Below are 20,208 nucleotides of genomic sequence, written 5' to 3'. Positions count from 1 at the left end.
AAGAGTAACTTCGCCATGAAATCAGTGTTCTTAAGCCGCTTCTTCATCCTTCTGCCGTGGGTGCTAATAGTCATCATCATGATCGATATCGACAGCAAAAGAACGATCTGGTCTCCGGTGGCAGTCCGGGGCAGCTTTAAGGCGCACCAGGCGGCCCTGCCGGTCATCTACGCCATCACCCCCACTTACACGCGTCCGGTGCAGAAAGCCGAGCTTACCCGACTCGCCCACGTCTTCCGACAGGTGGCCCAGTTGCACTGGATCGTGGTGGAGGACTCCACGGTGCGGACGGACCTGGTGAGCCGCTTCCTGGCCCGGGCCGGCGTGCCCTGCACGCACCTGCACGTCTTCACGCCCCGCCGGTTCAAGAGCGTCGGGATGCCGCGTGCCACCGAGCAGAGGAATGTGGCCCTGGGCTGGCTCCGGCAGTACCGGACACGCCACGACGCGGGGGTGGTCTACTTCGCGGACGATGACAACACTTACAGCCTGGAATTATTTGAGGAGGTAACACTTTTTAGACCTCATTACTCAGTGGTGTTCAAACTCATGTGTGTGTTTGTATTACATGGATAAGACAACATATATCTGTTCTGTTGTTTTACGACAGGGGCGTCCATACTTTTTCCACTGAAAAATCAAAGCAATTTTGATATTTTTAATTTTAAAAACCAATACAATATATGTATAACAAATATACATGCAGGCCTCCACTCAGGCTTGATCCCGGGGACCCCAAAGGTTTTGGTAAAAAAAATATAAAAAATGTGTCATTATTCAGTATTATTATTTTTATTATTCAAGTTTTAAATCTCTAGATCAGGGGTCACCAACACGGTGCCCGCGGGCACCAAGTAGCCCGTAAGGACCAGAGGAGTAGCCCGCTGGCCTGTTCTAAAAATAGCTCAAATAGCAGCACTTACCAGTGAGCTGCCTCTATTTTTTAAATTGTATTTATTTACTAGCAAGCTGGTCTTGCTTTGCTCGACATTTCTAATTCTAAGAGAGACAAAACTCAAATAGAATTTGAAAATCCAAGAAAATATTTTAAAGACTTGGTCTTCACTAACTGACAAAGAAATAGATAACAGATTTGGTGTCCAGTTCAAAGTGTGACATGATTTATTTAAAAATTTGAGAGTTGACTTTTGTATTTTACATGAGTTATTATTTGTACAAACATGGTGAAAAGTAATTCATGATTTGTTAAAAAAAATGTTAGTGGCTAGCTAGTTAAAATGGGATATTGTGATACCACAAGACTGTCTTAGAAGTCATCATTCGAAAATGTTCAATTTGAAAAATGTGCACTTAGAGAAAATATAAAAATTAAGTGTTGCATATTGATATTTATCTGTTTCTATATATATTTATTGTGAGAAATCATTAAGATGATCAGTGTTTCCACAAAGATAAATATAATTAATTATTAATAATAACATAGAGTTAAAGGTAAATTGAGCAAATTTCTGGAAATGTATTTAAGTGTGTATCAAACTGGTAGCCCTTCACAATAATCAGTACCCAAGAAGTAGCTCTTGGTTTCAAAAAGGTTGGTGACCCCTGCTCTACATCAACATTAGGTCTACCTGTCAGTATAATATTGTTAACAATTTAAGTTGTATGCTCTTTTTGTCAAAGAAAACCCTGTTTTTTTGGAAAAAACACAAAATATGCAATATTTTCACCCAATACATTTTTTAAGTGGAATATTTGAGATTATATAATAATTTGAGCTATAAAAGGTCAACTCATAACACCATTCATTTTAATTCATTATTATTTTTTGAGCAATGACAAAATTATTGGGGATCCAAAAGGGTCCTACTCATTAAAGTGTTAAAAAAAAAATTATAATTTTTTTTTACTGTTTACTTTTAACACAATAATCTCAAGATCAACATCAGATCTATCCGTCAATTATACGTTTTATTGTTGTTTATGTTTTTTGTCTGTTCGTTTTAGGCCTTTCTTTTAAAAAAAAACCAGCTCAGTTTTTTATATGGCAAACAAAATATGCTACATTTTCCCCAAAAAATATCTCAAAGTGGAATATTTAACGTGACGTAATTGGAGCCTTCAATAGGTCAATAATTCATAATGACATTGATTTTGATACATTATTATTTTTTAAAGAAAGAAACAGCCTGCATGGCAGCTTTGTGTTATTAAGAGTAAACATTGCAACATTTTCTTGATACATTTCACCTGTTTGCTCTTTTGTACCACTTTTTACATTTTACATTTTTTAAAATCGTATTATTAAAATGTGCCGTGGGGCCGTTAAAACATGACCTGCGGGCCGCAAATGGCCCCCGGGCCGCACTTTGGATACCCCTGTTTTAGGACAATTGAGATTTCTATCATAAACAAGCCACTTTACTGTAGTGTAAACCAGTGTTTTTCAACCACTGTGCCGCGGCACACTGGTTTTGATTGATTGATTGAGACTTTTATTAGTAGGTTGCACAGTGAAGTACATATTCCGTACAATTGACCACTAAATGGTAACACCCAAATAAGTTTTTCAACTTGTTTAAGTCGGGGTCCACTTAAATTGATTCATGATACAGATATATACTATCATATATACTATCATCATAATAAAGTCATCACACAAGATAATCACATTTAATTATTTACATTGTTTACAATCCGGGGTGTGGAGGGGGGTTAGGTTTGGTTGTTATCATCAGTCATCAACAATTGAGAACAGAGAAATGGATATTGGAACAGTGTAGGTCTGATTTGGTAGGATATGTACAGCAAGTAGTGGACATAGAGAGAGAGAGAGATAGAGAGAGAGAGAGAGAGAGAGATCAGAAGGCATAAGAAAAAGTATCCACATTTGATTGTTTACATTTGATTATTAACAATCCGGAGAGGGTGTTAGTTTAGGGTTGTAGCTGCCTGGAGGTGAACTTTTTTTGCGGTTTTGAAGGAGGATAGAGATGCCCTTTCTTTTATACCTGTTGGTAGCGCATTCCACATTGATGTGGCATAGAAAGAGAATGAGTTAAGACCTTTGTTAGATCGGAATCTGGGTTTAACGTGGTTAGTGGAGCTCCCCCTGGTGTTGTTGGGATCTGGGGTGGAGGTCTAGAAGTAATCTGACTAGCCTGTTCTGGGATGTTTGGAGTTTAGATTTGAGGGTTTTGGAGGTGCTAGGGTACCAGGAGGTGCATGCGTAGTCGAAAAAGGGTTGAACAAGAGTTCCCGCTGGAATCCTCATGGTGCTTTTGTTGACCAGAGAGGATAATCTATAGATAAATCTCGTTCGTTGGTTGACCTTTTTGATTACCTTGGTTGCCATTTTGTCACAGGAAAGATTAGCCTCTAGAATGGAACCTAGGTAGGTGACCTCATCTTTCCTGGTAATAACAATGTCATCCAATTTTATAGTGAAGTCACTGACTTTCTTAAGGTTGATGTGGGACCCAAATAGGATGGATTCCGTTTTACCCAAGTGTATGGATAGCTTGTTGTCAGCGAGCCAAGTGCAAGTTCTCCAGAGTTCAGCACTGAGGATTTTCTCCACCTGTGACTTGTCCTTGTCTGATACCAGCAAGGCCGAGTCATCTGCAAACAAGAACAATTCACCGTGAGATACAGTCTGGTGTGCAAATATTTTTTGCAAACCAGTAATTATAATCCGCAAATAATGTGCCGTTGTTGAGTATCTGTGCTGTGTAGAGCTTGGCAGAGTAACCACGTAATACTCTTCTATATTAGTAGGTGGCAGCAGGTAGCTAATTGCTTTGTCGTGATCACAATATGTAGGCGACAGTGGGAGGCAGTGTGCAGGTAAAAAGGTATCTAATGCTTAAACCAAAAATAAACAGAAGGCGAGTGCCACTAAGAAAAGGCAGTGAAGCTTAGAGAAGGCTATGCAAAACGAAACTAAAACTGAACTGGCTACAAAGTAAACAAAAACAGAATGCTGGACGACAGCAAAGACTTACAGCGTGTGGAGCAGAGATGGTGTCCACGATGTACATCTGAACATGACATGACAATCAACAACGTCCCCACAAAGAAGGCTAGCAACAACTTAAATATTCTTGATTGCTAAAACAAAGCAAGTGTGGGGAACAAAGCTCAGGGAAGAAATTAAACTGCTAGAGGAAAATACCAACAAAACAGGAAACTCCACCAAAAGACAAGAACTAAAAGACTACTCACAGGAAAACACAACAAAAACTTGAAATAAGTCACGGCGTGATGTCACAGGTCGTGACAGTACACCTACTTTGAGACAAGAGTTATACTGATGCATGCGTAGTTAAGGTTTGAATTCATATCCAACACTTGCGAAAACATATTTTTACCGTCAATATCGGCTGCTGAGTTTCATTTTTAATGATTTCTGCTGGTGGGGTGCCTCCTCATTTTTTCAATGAAAAAAATGTGCCTTGGCTCAAAAATGGTTGAAAAACAGTGGTGTAAACAACCCAAAAGCATCCATTCCAATATGTTCCTCTATTTTATTAAGGTGACACTTTAATACACTGTTTATTACACATTTATAATCTGCCCACACATCTTCTGGCTTTGCAGACTATCTCACCCCAAATGACTTAATGAAGCAGTTGATTTAGCTTCTTTATTTTTGCCCTTTAACGCCATCCACGTAATGACAGGCTTAGACACGAAACTGCATTCTGTTGGCTGTTGTCACAATGATTATTAGCTGGGTGTTGGGATATTGGCCAGAAACCTAACAAGCACTATGCGTGCATGGAAGGCAACAATGTGTGCTGCTCACAACTGACTGTTGGTTTGAATATGAGATGAATATTAATAAGCTAAGGAAGTGAAAACTACAGTACCTTATGCAAAGTTGTCACTGTCGTTAAAGGATCCATGGCGTCCAGATAACAGCCATCTCATTAACTTGTTCTTTTTATGTATTTTTTGCTCCTGAAAATTAATCTGGCAGTCTGACTGCACTTTTTGGGGCTTTTTGCCTATCGTTCACAATCATTATGAAAGACATAACAAAATGGATTTTTTTTTAATGCTTTTTAAATGTCAAATAAATTCGATCAAAAGTCAGCTTACAATGGAGTTTATAGGAGCCGTTCAATTCTGCCTATAGAGCCCCTAAAAACATCCAAACACCTCCATTAAGGTTTTATATATATGATGTAAGTATATATGTAATGTAGTAACAAGCACATTTATAATAACATTTAATATTTACGTATTTTGATCATTTTAAGCATACACACATTAATTTAAAAAACGCATCACGTTTGCTGTCAATGTGTCCCAATTTATATTCTCAGCCATCTACTTTTCAGGTGTGAGGCATGATTTACGATCTACAATAAATTCACAGGGAGCAAGGAAGCGAGGAAGCAGCAGACCACTCGATGATGTAAACATAAGGAGACACAGATTTGATAACATCTCCGCTATAAATAGTTTGTCTGCGTTAGCGCTTATAATAACAATATCACTAATACTTTGTTAATATTCATCACTGATTTCTGCTCACTGCAGACTTTATGAGAGCCAACAAACATAATTAAACATTACTCACTGTACAAGGTCTGCTGTCATTATGATGCCGACTGCTATGATGTTCATATATTCCCATTGAGATGAAAAATATTTCATAATCCTCACAAAGAAACGGGGTGGGGGTGCGGTGGGAACAAGTGTCTTTTCTTGTCGTCCTCGCCAGTTTTGGGTCCTAAAAGGCTGTCAATGTGTCCCAACTTGTCGGATTATATTCTCAGCCATCTACTTTTCAGGTGTGAGGCATGATTTACGATCTACAATAAATTCACAGGGAGCAAGGAAGCGAGGAAGCAGCAGACCACTCGATGACGTAAACATAGGGAGACACAGATTTGATTACATCTCCGCTATAAATAGTTTGTCTGCGTTAGCGCTTATAATAACAATATCACTAATACTTGGTTAATATTCAAGTATGTTGTTGGCGCCTATTGAATGGTTATTTATCAGATTTTATGGGCAGAATAATGGAGCTCCCATTGGATCCGCTGTAAACAGACATTTATTTACGTTTATTCAATATTTAGAATGCATAAAAAAAAAATCTATCTGTTGTTATGTCTTTCATAATGATTGTGAACGATAGGCAAAATTCCAAAAAAGTGCAGTTCCCCTTTACTATCAATTATTTTTTCAGTAATCAGTAGATAACTAACTGTTCTTCGAATTCCCCTTTTCCTTAACTGTATGTGGTATGCCACCCCCTCTTGTTGTGACATCACTACAGAACTGAAGCCCATGAACCCCGCATGAACAATGTGAATAAAGCATGTAAAATTATTTTGATCACTTAAAAGAGAGCTGCATTTTTGGCGAATTTTGCCTATCATTCACAACCTATCTAAGACAAAACCACATATTTTTAAAAACACATGATTTTTAATATACGGCAAGTTTGAGGTGGCTAACAATGAAGATAATGGGAGTCATCTATTGTGTCCATAAAAACCTTTAAAAAAAAATCTGAAAACTGCCCTTTATACTGGATTTACATTGCGTGACCTGCATATCAACCAAGTTTTAGCGTTATTGGTATTATCAGGTTTAACGCAGAGGAATTCCTTTTAGCAGCGATGTGATCACAGCGCGGTAACTACCTTACAGAGGTGTTGACAATTCTGAGCCGGTGAGCTGCTGCATCGCCTCTTAGTTGGTAAAAGTTAATTCCAGATTATAAATCATGCCTCTTACTTGTATGGTAAAAAGTTGTGGCCATAAACTGAGAAGTTGGTCATCTTTGACATTCAACTTAGAGCCGGAGATCGAGAGAAAGACATGAAAAGACCAGTGCTGATTTTGTTGACTAAAAATGTTCGTCTTAGTTATCATCAATGACCTTTTTTTCCTATATACGACGATAAATAATCAAAACAAATGCACATTGAAGAAAACAATGCCAAAATTAGTGGACAATTTAGTCAATGAATAAAAACCAGACGAACATGTCAACAGAGACTAAATCTAATCATATTTAATTTTGTAAAACATCTATGCAATCACAGTTGCATTTGGGAGAGGGACGAGTTGAAAAGCATGAAGAGGATCTAGTCAGAACTACTGTCTTTGTAAGGCACAATGTTTTGATTTTTCACTGGGAATACAAGACTGTATTGTTACACAACTCTATACGTCTTCTACACCTGGAAGGAGAAAAGAAGACATACGGAAGTACTTCACCTTATACAACAAGACAGGTTGTAAACCCTGAGGCTCCATTTTCTCCAGTAAAAATACGGGTGGAACTCAAAAAATTAGAACATCGTGCAAAGGTTTTTTTATACCAGCAATTAGATTTACAAGGTGAATCTAATAAATGACAGAAGCTCATAACATGCAACTCAAGTTATTTCAAGACTTCTTTTCTACTTCTGATAATGGCTTACTGTGTCAGACTGTGTCAGTCAGTAAATCTGGAAACCTAGGGAAAGTATCACAAACAAAACTACAAATCTGCAGCTATCTAAAAAAAAATTGGTTAGGTCGTGAACATTTATCACAAAGTTGCTGTATAGAGGCAAAAGTGTTGTCAATGTATAAATATTTAATGTTGTTGATCCCCAGACTTGACCATCTTAAAAAGGCACTACCGACAAGAGAGGGAGGGGAAGCATGGTTAGCAGTGATGGGTGCAAGGATGAAAATGGTCTGCAAGCCAAAATAGCGCTTAAACTGAACCCATATACTGAATGAGGATTTTACGATTGGATTTTTTGTAAAAGCGAATATTGACGAGTGAATGGAAGAGTGAACTTGAGCCCTATAAGAGATACTGGTTTAAGGCCATGCCCACACGAACACGGAGCGTTTCAAAAACTCATATTTGGGGTTAAAACAATCAAGTGTAGTTTCAAAACTGTCTGTGTACACACAAACGCATACACCTGCTGTCATGCACATTTTGTACAACCAGAAGCCGGAAAAAAGCAGCAAAAGCTGACTTGGTGGCATTACACCTCTGTTATGTTTATTTTCATATACTAAGCGTACAATGACATGTACATTATCTTTAAAACCAGCCTGCACGTACACTGAGCCTTGGGAACATTATTAAAGAGCGAGTGCACGCCTGTGCTGCTGAAACTCAACGCTCATAGAATTATAAGATGTTTAATCAGCAACATGGTGATATATTACATGTGCAGTGAAGGGTACATTATTTCGAAAATCAGCATGCACTAATGAGCCAAAGAAACCTTTTTGCATGTATAAGTGCCTATATAAAACACACGGACGTGCGTGTGCCGCTGCAAAACTCTTGTGGAATTATAAAGCATTTAATCACTGATATAGTGATATAGTACCTGTGCAATGAAGTGTATATTGTCTTTAACATCAGTACACACTAAAAGGAAGATGCTACATCATGTTTTTTTGTAGTTGCTTAGTCGCTTTTTACACGTGAGCACAGTCGTGCCCGGCTCCATCTACGCAAATGGAAGCAACACGCGTAAGTTAACTTCATGATTACTCATCAAATAAGGACTAAAAATATACAATAATCTTGCACCTTTCTTATGACACAAAGCAAAAAGTTTTTCTTGTCAAAGTTGACCCATCAGGTGGAGGTTTGACAGCGATCGTATCCAAAACAGCTAACTGTCATTAGCGATGGCGGGAGTGTCACAAAGCTCATTTTGATGTGTCTTTTTTATTAATGTTGAGTAAAAATAGCAGCATGTTTACGTTGAAACATACAGTAAGTCCTCTTATAGTGTGTTTAAAGGCAGCAAAGCAGTGTTGTTGACCTTTGGAAATGACAGTGCACAACCGTGACGTCATCACAAGTCTCCGTTTGTGCCGTGTACACGCATACGCTAAACGGAGAGTTTTGGAACTCTACACTTTGGCCAGCGTTTGCAAAAGTCTAAGTTTTTAAAGACAAAAGTATGTGTTTGCGAGTGGTCAAGAGGCCTAAACGCAGAGATAAGTATGCGTTTATTAAGTATCCGTGTTTGTGTGGACATGGCCTAAGTTTGCCTCCATAACCAGCCTTAACGGAGGAGGATCAAATTCTTCATATTGCAGCCAATATTGAAGAATTCTAATGTTGGTGGCCCAGTAGTAAAACCTAAAGTTTAGTAGTGCTAATCCTTCAGACGATTTAGGTCTCTGCAAATATTGCTCACGTAACCTGTGTCTTTTTTATTCCAAATTAAGTCTAAAATCTAATTTACGAAAGAAGGACTGAGACTGCGGTATACACTGGAATAAATAAGACAAGAGCAGAAGTACATTCATTTTAGCAGAATTGACACGAGCCACCATAGATAAATTCAGTAAGGACCAGCGATCAAAAAACAGTGGAACAAAGTTGGCTTTGTAAAGCTCTGCAAGCGTATTTGTGAAAAACTTTGCGAGGCAATTTTTAAGGGAAAATTGTGAAGAAGATATTTCTTAGCAGCAGAAATTATAGGAAATATTTCACTTTTCCCAACGTTTCATTTGTAACCAGACGGATGTCAAAAAGCTTTTAGAGTACTAAAGGCAGCCGGGACCGAGGCGGGGAGGTCCGAAACATATAAAAGGAGATCATCTGCATACAGAGAGACCTTCACCTGCAAATTGTGTCTACATATGCCTGTAATAAGCGGGTTGGTACGAAGCGCTATTGACAGAGGCTCAACAACAAGAGCAAAAAGCAATGGGCTCATGAGGCCGCCTTGCCGGGCGGAATTGTAGGAGGGAAACTATTTTAATTGAATATTATTTGTCCTGACCGAGGCCTCAGGAGCTGAATAGAGGAGTCTAATCCATGAAATAAAACTGTTACAAAAGCCAAATCTCTCCAAGACACAAAATACATAAGTCCAATCCACTCGGTGAAATGTTTTTCAGCATCAATAGATATAACTGCCTCTTCAGTGTTAAGAGCAGACACATCCTACAATATATTGAAAAGGCCTTGAAGAAAAGCAGGGCCTATTCCGGATGAACCCAGTTTGATCTGCGGTAATTGGTCTCTCTAACGCTGCAGCGACAGACTGATCAACTGAGGGGATGTCCAAATTGGTGAAACAATTATCAAGGTCAGGAGTAGAACAATGAGAAGATGAGTAGAAAGACGCATAGCAATTCTTGGATACATTATTGATCTCAAGATCATCCGTAACTATACCTGGATCGGATTTTGATTGATTAATTGATTGATTGAGAAGTTTATTGACATCTTAAAGAATTAAATCCATGTAATGCTTTAAAAAGGCAAATGGATGGCACAAAAAGCCAAAAGGCTTGTTTCCATTGTGGTCCATTACATATTCATCACATTTGATACATTCAATAATAAAAGATATATAACCTGTAACATGTATATGTATATTGAATTTGCGGAATATAATGGGATGCTAATATCTGGCGTAGTTGATGAGCTAATAATTTAACAGCTTTATCGCCGTGTTGTTTTGTTAAACTAGTCAATTTCTTCTTCCTGGGTATTCTCTCATAACTTGTATAAGATATCATTTCCCCCCGATGTATACCTTCAGCACTTACCAGAGTACAGATGCCGACATCCTGAGAGTCTTGTTGAGGAGCACAAAAAAATCAATTTGACGCGAAACAAAGTCCTCATTTAAAAGTAATCTTATATTTAAACCCAATTATGCACGTGTGGTTGTCAGTTTTTTAAAAGATAGATCCATTGAAATTGGAGCATGGTCAGAGATAGCAATCGCATCATATTTGCATATAGATATACAAACCCCGTTTCCATATGAGTTGGGAAATTGTGTTAGATGTAAATATAAACGGAGTACAATGATTTGCAAATCATTTTCAACCCATATTCAGTTGAATATGCTACAAAGACAACATATTTAATGTTCAAACTGATAAACTTTTTTTTTTTTTGCAAATAATCATTAACTTTAGAATTTGATGCCAGCAACACGTGACAAAGAAGTTGGGAAAGGTGGCAATAAATGAGGAATGCTCATCAAACACTTATTTGGAACATCACACAGGTGAACAGGCAAATTGGGAACAGGTGGGTGCCATGATTGGGTATAAAAGTAGATTCCATGAAATGCTCAGTCATTCGCAAACAAGGATGGGGCGAGGGTCACCACTTTGTCAACAAATGCGTGAGCAAATTGTTGAACAGTTTAAGAAAAACCTTTCTCAACCAGCTATTGCAAGGAATTTAGGGATTTCACCATCTACGGTCCGTAATATCATCAAAGGGTTCAGAGAATCTGGAGAAATCACTGCACGTAAGCAGCTAAGCCCGTGACCTTCGATCCCTCAGGCTGTACTGTATCAACAAGCGACATCAGTGTGTAAAGGATATCACCACGAGGGCTCAGGAACACTTCAGAAACCCGCTGTCAGTAACTACAGTTGGTCGCTACATCTGTAAGTGCAAGTTAAAACTCTCCTATGCAAGGCGAAAACCGTTTATCAACAACACCCAGAAACGCCTTCGGCTTCACTGGGCCTGAGCTCATCTAAGATGGACTGATACAAAGTGGAAAAGTGTTCTGTGGTCTGACGAGTCCACATTTCAAATTGTTTTTGGAAACAGTGGACGTCGTGTCTTTCGGACCAAAGAGGAAAAGAACCATCCGGATTGTTATAGGCGCAAAGTTGAAAAGCCAGCATCTGTGATGGTATGGGGGTGTATTAGTGCCCAAGACATGGGTAACTTACACATCTGTGAAGGCTCCAATAATGCTGAAAGGTACATGCAGGTTTTGGAGCAACATATGTTGCCATCCAAGCAACGTTATCATGGACGCCCCTGCTTATTTCAGCAAGACAATACCAAGCCACGTGTTACATCAACGTGGCTTCATAGTAAAAGAGTGCGGGTACTAGACTGGCCTGCCTGTAGTCCAGACATGTCTCCCATTGAAAATGTGTGGCGCATTATGAAGCCTAAAATACCACAACGGAGACCCCCGGACTGTTGAACAACTTAAGCTGTACATCAAGAAAGAATGGGAAATAATTCCACCTGAGAAGCTTAAAAAATGTGTCTCCTCAGTTCCCAAACGTTTACTGAGTGTTGTTAAAAGGAAAGGCCATATAACACAGTGGTGAACATGCCCTTTCCCAACTACTTTGGCACGTGTTGCAGCTATGAAATTCTAAGTTAATTATTATTTGCAAAAAAAAAAAAAGTTTATGAGTTTGAACATCAAATATCTTGTCTTTGTAGTGCATTCAATTGAATATGGGTTATAAATAATAAATACATTTGAAAAGGATTTGCAAATCATTGTATTCCGTTTATATTTACATCTAACACAATTTCCCAACTCATATGGAAACGGGGTTTGTAGATAAGAGTATTTTTTTATTTACTAGAAAGTAATAAATGCGGGTGAAAGTATGATGACCGTTAGAGAAGAAAAAATATTGCCTTCTAGAGGGATTAAACAAGACGCCAGACATCTGAAACAGAGAATTCTTTCATAAAAGACTGAATTACCTTAGAGTACAATGATGGTGGGCAAGTTGTGGGTGATGAGCGATCAAGCTGGGGGTCGAGCCAACAGTTAAAGTCTATTAAATAGTACATTGACAAGTCAGGGAGATTCAGAAAGACATTTGAAAAAGGTGTCATCGTCATAGTTGGGAACATAAACATTTACGAGGGCTACTGCGGTGTTGGAGATCTGGCCCGTGACAATGACATACCTCCCATTGGGATCAGAAATACTATTTGAGTATACGAAAGGAACAGATTTATGTAGCAAAATAGCATCTGCCCTCGATTTGCCCGAAAATGAAGAGTGGTAAGTCTGTCCTATCCATCTTCTACTCAGCCTCAAGTGATGAGAAGATTTAAGATGAGTCTCCTGCAAGAAAATTACCTGTGTGCCCAGATGATGTAAAAAATAACTTGGTTTTATAGGATTATTAAGACCTTTACAATTACAACTGGACAACTTGACAGATGTGTTATCCTTTATACTATATATTTTAGTCTACAAAATTTACCGTCATTTTAGTTATTAAAATGTTTTGGAATTTTGTCGACTTAAACCACAAAACCCAAAACCAGTGAAGTTGGCACATTGTGTAAATCGTAAATAAAAACAGAATACGATGATTTGCAAATCCCTTTCAACTTATATGCAATTGAATAGACTGCAAAGACAAGATATTTAATGTTCGAACTGAGAAACTTTTTTTTTTTTTTTGCAAATAATCATTAACTTAGAATTGAATGGCAGCAACACATTGCAAAAAAGTTGGCACAGGGGCATTTTTACCACTGTGTTACATGGCCTTTCCTTTTAACAACACTCAATAAACGTTTGGGAACTGAGGAGACAGAATGTTTTAAGCTTTTCAGGTGGAATTATTTCCCATTCTTTCTTGATGTACAGCTTAAGTTGTTCAACGCTCCTGGTAAGTCTCCTTACGCTTCATACTGCGCCACACATTTTCAATGGGAGACAGGTCTGGACTACAGGCAGGCCAGTCTAGTACCCGCACTCTTTTACTACGAAGCCACACTGTTGAAACCCGTGCAGAATGTGGCTTGGCATTGTCTTGCTGAAATAAGCAGGGGTGTCCATGAAAAAGACGTTGCTTAGATAGCAACATATGTTGCTCCAAAACCTGTATGTACCTTTCAACATTAATGGTAATATCTTTTACACACTGATGTCGGTTTTTTGATGCAGTACCTCCTGAGGGATCGAAGGTCACGGGCATTCAATGTTGGTTTTCAGCCTTGCCACTTATGTGCAGTGATTTCTCCAGATTCTCTGAACCTTTTGATGATATTACGGACCATAGATGGTGAAATCCCAAAATTCCTTGCAATAAGCTCGTTGAGAAATGTTGTTCTTGAACTGTTCGACAATTTTCTCACGCATTTGTTCACAAAGTGGTGACCCTCGCGCCATCCTTGTTTGTGAATGACTGAGCATTTCATGGAAGCTGCTTTTATACCCAATAATGGCACCCACCTGTTCCCAAATAGCATGTTCACCTGTGGGATGTTCCAAATAAGTGTTCAGTCTTTTTTGCCACTTGTGCCAGCTTTTTTGAGACATGTTGCAGGCATCAAGTTCCAAATGAGCTAATATTTGCAAAAAATAACATTTTTCAGTTCGAACGTTAAATATCTTGTCTTTGCAGTGTATTCAATTAAATATAGGTTGAAAAGGATTTGCTAATTATTGTATGCTGTTTTTATTTACGATTTACACAACGTGCCAACTTCACTGGTTTTGGGTTTTGTAGACTAAAACGTAATTATCTTAGAGGACTAAAATAAAAATAAAACTAACATACATCTTTGTCAAAAAACTATGACTAAAACTAAGTTAAAAACTGTTGTCAAAATTAACACTAGAATAGAGGCCACCTTTTTAACTTTTATTTTTTATTTTTGCATGCGTGAGGATTATGATTAATTATTTATCACATCGAGAAGATACAAACATCCCATCAGTCTGCATCCAACTGAGAGCAGACATTGTACAGTAAGTGATTGTTTTATTATGTTCCTAACTCATATTTCTTGTTTAGCTCTTAGCAATAGTGCTACTTGTTGGTTGTGCTTATCACTCAGCTTCGAAAACTTGTAGCTCTTCTTCCTTATGTTCAGGCTCTGGGATCATCAGTTGTTCCAAAGTAGTCATTGTTGGCTCTAATAAAGTCTGCTATGATTAGTAGTTGTTATAGGGCTTGAAAGAGTACGCAATTTTGCAATGTGTTGTGGGATTGTGGTAGCAATTTTTTTGTTGTCGTTGCTCTTAAGTCAGGACTCCATTAGTCGTAAACTAATGCTTCCGGGATAACATAGTTGGGAAACATGCATGCTCTGATTGGCTGTTTGGTATCCAATTTAAAAACAACGTGGTGCAGCACGACCACACAGGTCATTCGTTTGAATAATTATTTGAACCTGAACATTGTGGGTAACATGTTGTAAACATTATGATAGAGTTATTTTTGTACATTTGTCAGCAATGTCCCTTGTGATCTAATTGAAGAGCACACAGCCAACCAGACCGTGGTTACCTTTTTGGCACAAACATGATAAGGCTGTGCCAAACGAAAGAAAGAAAACAGAAGGCGTGGAAAGCAGTGGTTGCGAAAGAGAGAGGAAGAGAGAATGTGAGAGAGCACACCGTTCTGCCTGTGCAGAAGGAAGTAATTATTGCAAATTAATATGGATAACAGCAAACATGCAGACACATCAAGCACAAAATACATTTATATTCGACCCAAAATTGTATTCTTCATTTGAGTTTAATTTTGTGTCAAAATAGAATGTATGTGCTTGCAAATTGAATGTTTCTGTGCTCAAAATATGCTTTTGCGACCTCAAAATTAAGGCACAAAATATAACTTCATAACTAACCTGACTGTCTTGGCTTTGCTTTCACTCTGGAAATGAGAATAATCTCCGCAATTGTATTTTTTTCCCTAAAGAAATTTTGACAACGATTGCAGCAGTTAATGACAAAACTATAGCGCAGTCCTTCATTCAGTCATGTAAATAAGCTATACAGAGGTCTGAAAGACCCATAATGCATTGCGTTTATTATGTCACACTTTCAAGCCCTATCGAAGGAAATAGCGAACATTGTAATCAGCTGTGCAATGAATGTGCCGCCGTATAATTAAAATGACCAAAATACGTAAATAATACATGTTAATATGAATGTGCCTGTTACTACATTACATATATACTTAGACAATGTATACAAAACAATAAAGGTTTTTAGCGTTTTTATAGCACATTATAGACGGAATATAGCGAAACCCATTACCCTCATTGTTAGCTTACGTTTTTAGAGCTTTTAGAGTACTGAAGACAGCCGGGACCGAGGTGCAGAAGTCCGAGACATATAAAAGGAGATCATCTGCATAGAGAGAGACCTTCACCCGCAAATTGTGTTTACATAGACCTGTAATAAGCGGGTTGGTACAAAGCGCTATTGACAGAGGCTCTATGACAAGAGCAAAAAGCAATGGGCTCATGAGGCAGCCCTGCCGGGCGGAATTGTAGTAGGAAAGATATCCATTTCTACCGCTTGTCCCTTACGGAGTCACGGGGGTGCTGGAGCCTATCCCAGCTGCACAAGGGCGGAAGGCGGGGAATATATTAGACAACACAAAACGATAAAGGTTTTTGGATGTTTTTATAGCACTTTATAGACAGAATATAGCGAATCCCATTACACTCACTGTTAACTGACGTTTACATTTATTTACGAGTGAAAATGCATAAAAACAGAAACATATATGTGTTCTTGTCTCACATAAAAATTGGGAATGATAGACAGAATTCCAAAAAACTGCATGTTTTTGTCGCCCTGGTCCATGATTACTTCACAATTGATAAGGTTTACATTACAGTAGGTTCCAAGGTAATTTTGACACATTTCTCTGAGAATTTTGCATCTGACTGAAGCATTAAGAAGTGGGACTATCCAGGACTAGCTGCATTGTGCTCAAACAACCAATAGGTAGCATCTGTGAGCAGATAATACTGTAAAATTGCTTTCTCTTTCGGACTTATCAGGTCTTATCAGGTTGGTAGTGCATTCGTCACACATTCTTTACTCACGCTTAAAGTGAAAGTGAGGCAAAATTAAACTGGTAACAACTTAGTAGGTACCACTGTATTTCTTCCTCATCCTTCCCTTTAAACGTCAGTGAAAAATGCAATACCGACCTGATAAGACCTGATACGTCCGAAAACGAAATAGATGATATAGTATTATCTGCTCACATATGCTACCTGGTGGTGGTTTGAGCCCACTTCAGTCCTGGATAGTCCCAGTCTTTAATGCTTCAGTCACACGCAGGACTCTCACCGGAACGAGACAAAATTACAGTGGTACCTATACTGTTTGAGAAAAAAAAGAAATTGGCATTTGCTCTTCCATTTCCTCTTCAACAGACACCATAGCCTTTGTTTCCTCATACTCTTTGAACATTCCCTCAGGCATCTTGAGGAAAACATCAGTAGTAGAGAACGGCAAATATTTTTTGTAGAATACTAGCTGCTTACCTTCTTTTTCTCTCGTTTTTGAGCGCCCTGTCTGCTCCTCTTTCTCAGTTTTTCCACTGGTTTTATTAGGTATCCCTGCCCTCGATGGTGCTCTGGTTTTGGCTTGAGTCTTTTACGTTTTTTTTCTAAAACCCTTTTTTTTCGAAGTCAGAATCATGAAAATGATCGTTGCAACTACACTCCTCTCGCTTTGCACGTGTCAATTTGACTGGAGAGGTCTATATTTTCCTGAAATTCCCATCATATGGAAGCGTATGCAGGCTGATCCCTTCTTCAGTTGTACTTGTATTGCTACAACCTGCAACAATGCATCAGGGATATTTGATGATTCCTTCAAATTCTGCGCAAAAATATTATGATTCGTGATGAAGATGCTACCAAAACACATACTACGCAATATAAAATTGCTTCTTGTCTAATGTGGGTGAATGTCAGCAGGCTGATGCAGGCCCACCCACATTTTGGAGCGAAAAGTGGGTGTTCCAAAATGTGCTGAAATACGTTTCAGCCTCAAATCACCCCTGTGCCTATTTTTAGGGGAAATTTACCGGTAGACATCCTTTTTAAGTCTCAACCATGAAATGAGCACCATACCTGTCAACATTTGCATTTGAAATTAAGGTAATTTTTCTGATGAATAAGGGAAATTCTGCGACCATCACTTCTGCCTGTGCCTGTATCTGTGATTTTCAATGATTGTCTGTCTCTGTATGTGCACTGTGATTGACTGGCGAACAGGATAAGGGCTAGAAAATTGATGAAAGGATACTGCCTCAACCCTAATAAATACCATTACCTCTACCAGAAGGTATATATTATGTGGGCATTAACAAGAATGGGACAAATTTAAAGGAATGGAGAGACAAATAATTTTCACATTGATAGGATCCCTTATTTCTTTAGGAAGCTTGACACCATATTTCACCAGAAAAGCCTTCATTAATCCTGGGTATTATGCTCATTAAGCTGCTTGGCTGTATGATATTAAAGCGGTAGAATATATGCGTGTAGAGAAAGTGAGAGTTATGTGAACACTGAAATGAAGAAAGACACAGTGTTGCTGCGTGTGCTGCTTATGTTGTTTTTAATAAGTCTTTTTTTCAAAAGCATTGCTGTCAACCCACTGATCCACATACATGCACAGAATTAATTGTCGGGATTGTTGATACGTAGCTTTCTGTGTCTAAGGGTGGCGTGGATATCTTGACGAATAAAAGCAGATAACCACCCACATTTATCCTGCATAAGGTGGCAGGGTTGCTGGAGACTTTCTCCACCCTAAACGTTTTACCAGTTAATCAGTTAACACTCATGTTCCCAATGTAACCTAGCATTGAATCCACATAATCAAAGGGAGAACAGAGAGGTCTGCAAAAGATTTAAGCCTTTTTACATTGATTAATGTTTATTTTTTTAGTGTGTTCAAATCATTTATCCATCAGCTAATTATGTATATAGAGACAACCTTTGAAAGAATATGAGACAGAAATACTGAGAGCCTTCTGAAATAGTTTTAAACCAACACGATTTTGCCTGTAAATCTTTTAATTTGTAAACAAAGTATTATAATAACATATATTTACATGTTACTTTAAGATTAGGAATATATTTGCCAGTGTTGAGACTCAACACAAATGTTTAATGGAAAACTCAAAAATATTCTAAATTATATTGCGTTGTTTTGGAATAGGTGTGAGGTATTATTAGTTGGGGCGTCTCGATCTGACTTTTATTTCGAATGTCGGTCTGATATCAGCAAGAAGAGAAGTGTTGAATAATATCGGCTTGCATTTCAAATCTCAGAGAAAAGTGCTAGCTAGTGCTATGCGATATAACGATATATGTATCGTACTACAACATAAAAATGTATCATACAATACAATTCTCTATTGTTCACATCATATTTTTATCGTCTAAGATGCAGCTAATGTACTTCACGGCAACAACCGGCGGAGCATGGATGGCAACAATCTACCAGTCTGCTACTTGCAGAGATGGAAAGTACAATGGAAGCTAAACCAACAACACGCAAATAGGAATAAAATGCCAAAAAGGGAAGATTAACTCCTTTGTTTGGCTTTGATTTGGATTATCCCTTGAAGACGCGGCATGAAGAACAGTACAGTGTTAAAATGTAAGTACTAACGTTACCTCAAAAATCCAAAGTATTGAAAGGAAAAACACACCAAACAAGCCTGTCATAGTTGTTGGCCAACAATTACCCCTATTTAAAGAGGAACTGCACTTTTTTTTTTTTTTTTTAGCCTATCATTCACAATCCCTATGTAAGACAAGAAGACAAATGAGTTTTAAGATGGGAGTTAAATGCTTCTACTGAGGTAACATCAGTAACTGTTACTGGTAGGGCATTCTAGACTACTGGAGCTCTATAGCATTAAGACTTTTTTGGGCTCTGGGACTCACTAATAAGCCGGAGTTCTTAAAACACAGATTTCTGGCCAGGACATATGGTACAATACAATCAGCAAGATAGGATGGAGCTAGACAGTTTAATATTCTATACGTACGTAATAAAACCTTAAAGTTGCATCTTAAGTGCACAGGAAGCCAGTGCAGGTGAGCCAGTATTGGCGTAATATGATCAAACTTTTTTGTTTTTGTCCAAAGTCTAGCAGCCACATTTTGTACCAACTGTAATCTTTTAATGCTAGACATAGGGAGACCCGAAAATAATACGTTACAGTAATCGAGACGAGACATAACAAACGCATGAATAATGATCTCAGCATCGGTGGTGGACAAAATGGGACACATTTTAGCGATATTATGGAGATGAAAGTAGGCTGTTTTAGTAACACTATTTATGTGTGACTCAAATGAGAGAGTTAGGAGTCATCAGCATAACAGTGAAAGCTAAAACCGTATTTGCGTATGATGTCACCCAGCGGCAGCATGTAAATGCTGTAGATTGCAGGGCCAAGAACCGAACCCTGTGGAACTTTGCATGTTAATAATATTAAATACTGATGTGTCCTAATATTACAAACAGCTCCTTGATAAGTGGGTGAAGTAAAACATTTTGTTTTTTTTTATCAATCAATCAATCAATGTTTATTTATATAGCCCTAATCACAAGTGTCTCAAAGGGCTGTACAAGCCACAACGACATCCTCGGTACAGAGCCCACATACGGGCAAGGAAAAACTCACCCCAGTGGGACGTTATCCCATTTATGA

The 20,208-nt window shown here is 38.3% G+C and overlaps 1 protein-coding gene across 3 annotated transcripts in view; it reads left to right on the top strand.

The window, feature by feature from the left end:
- Positions 1-20,208, top strand: part of b3gat2 (beta-1,3-glucuronyltransferase 2 (glucuronosyltransferase S)) — a 639,688-nt gene that overhangs the window by 336 nt on the left and 619,144 nt on the right. For all 3 annotated transcript variants that reach the window (XR_009827273.1, XM_062058840.1, XM_062058839.1), the window contains exon 1: positions 1-507. This exon is cut by the window's left edge. Coding sequence is in view for 2 of the 3 variants with exons in the window: in XM_062058840.1 (XP_061914824.1) it covers positions 16-507 (492 nt within the window). In the remaining variant the exon portion in view is untranslated. The remainder of the gene's footprint in view (positions 508-20,208) is intronic.

Source organism: Entelurus aequoreus, linkage group LG09 (assembly GCF_033978785.1).
Source record: "Entelurus aequoreus isolate RoL-2023_Sb linkage group LG09, RoL_Eaeq_v1.1, whole genome shotgun sequence".
NCBI lineage: Eukaryota > Metazoa > Chordata > Actinopteri > Syngnathiformes > Syngnathidae > Entelurus > Entelurus aequoreus.
Note: the sequence above shows the minus strand (reverse complement) of the source record. Positions and strands in the feature narration are given on the sequence as shown.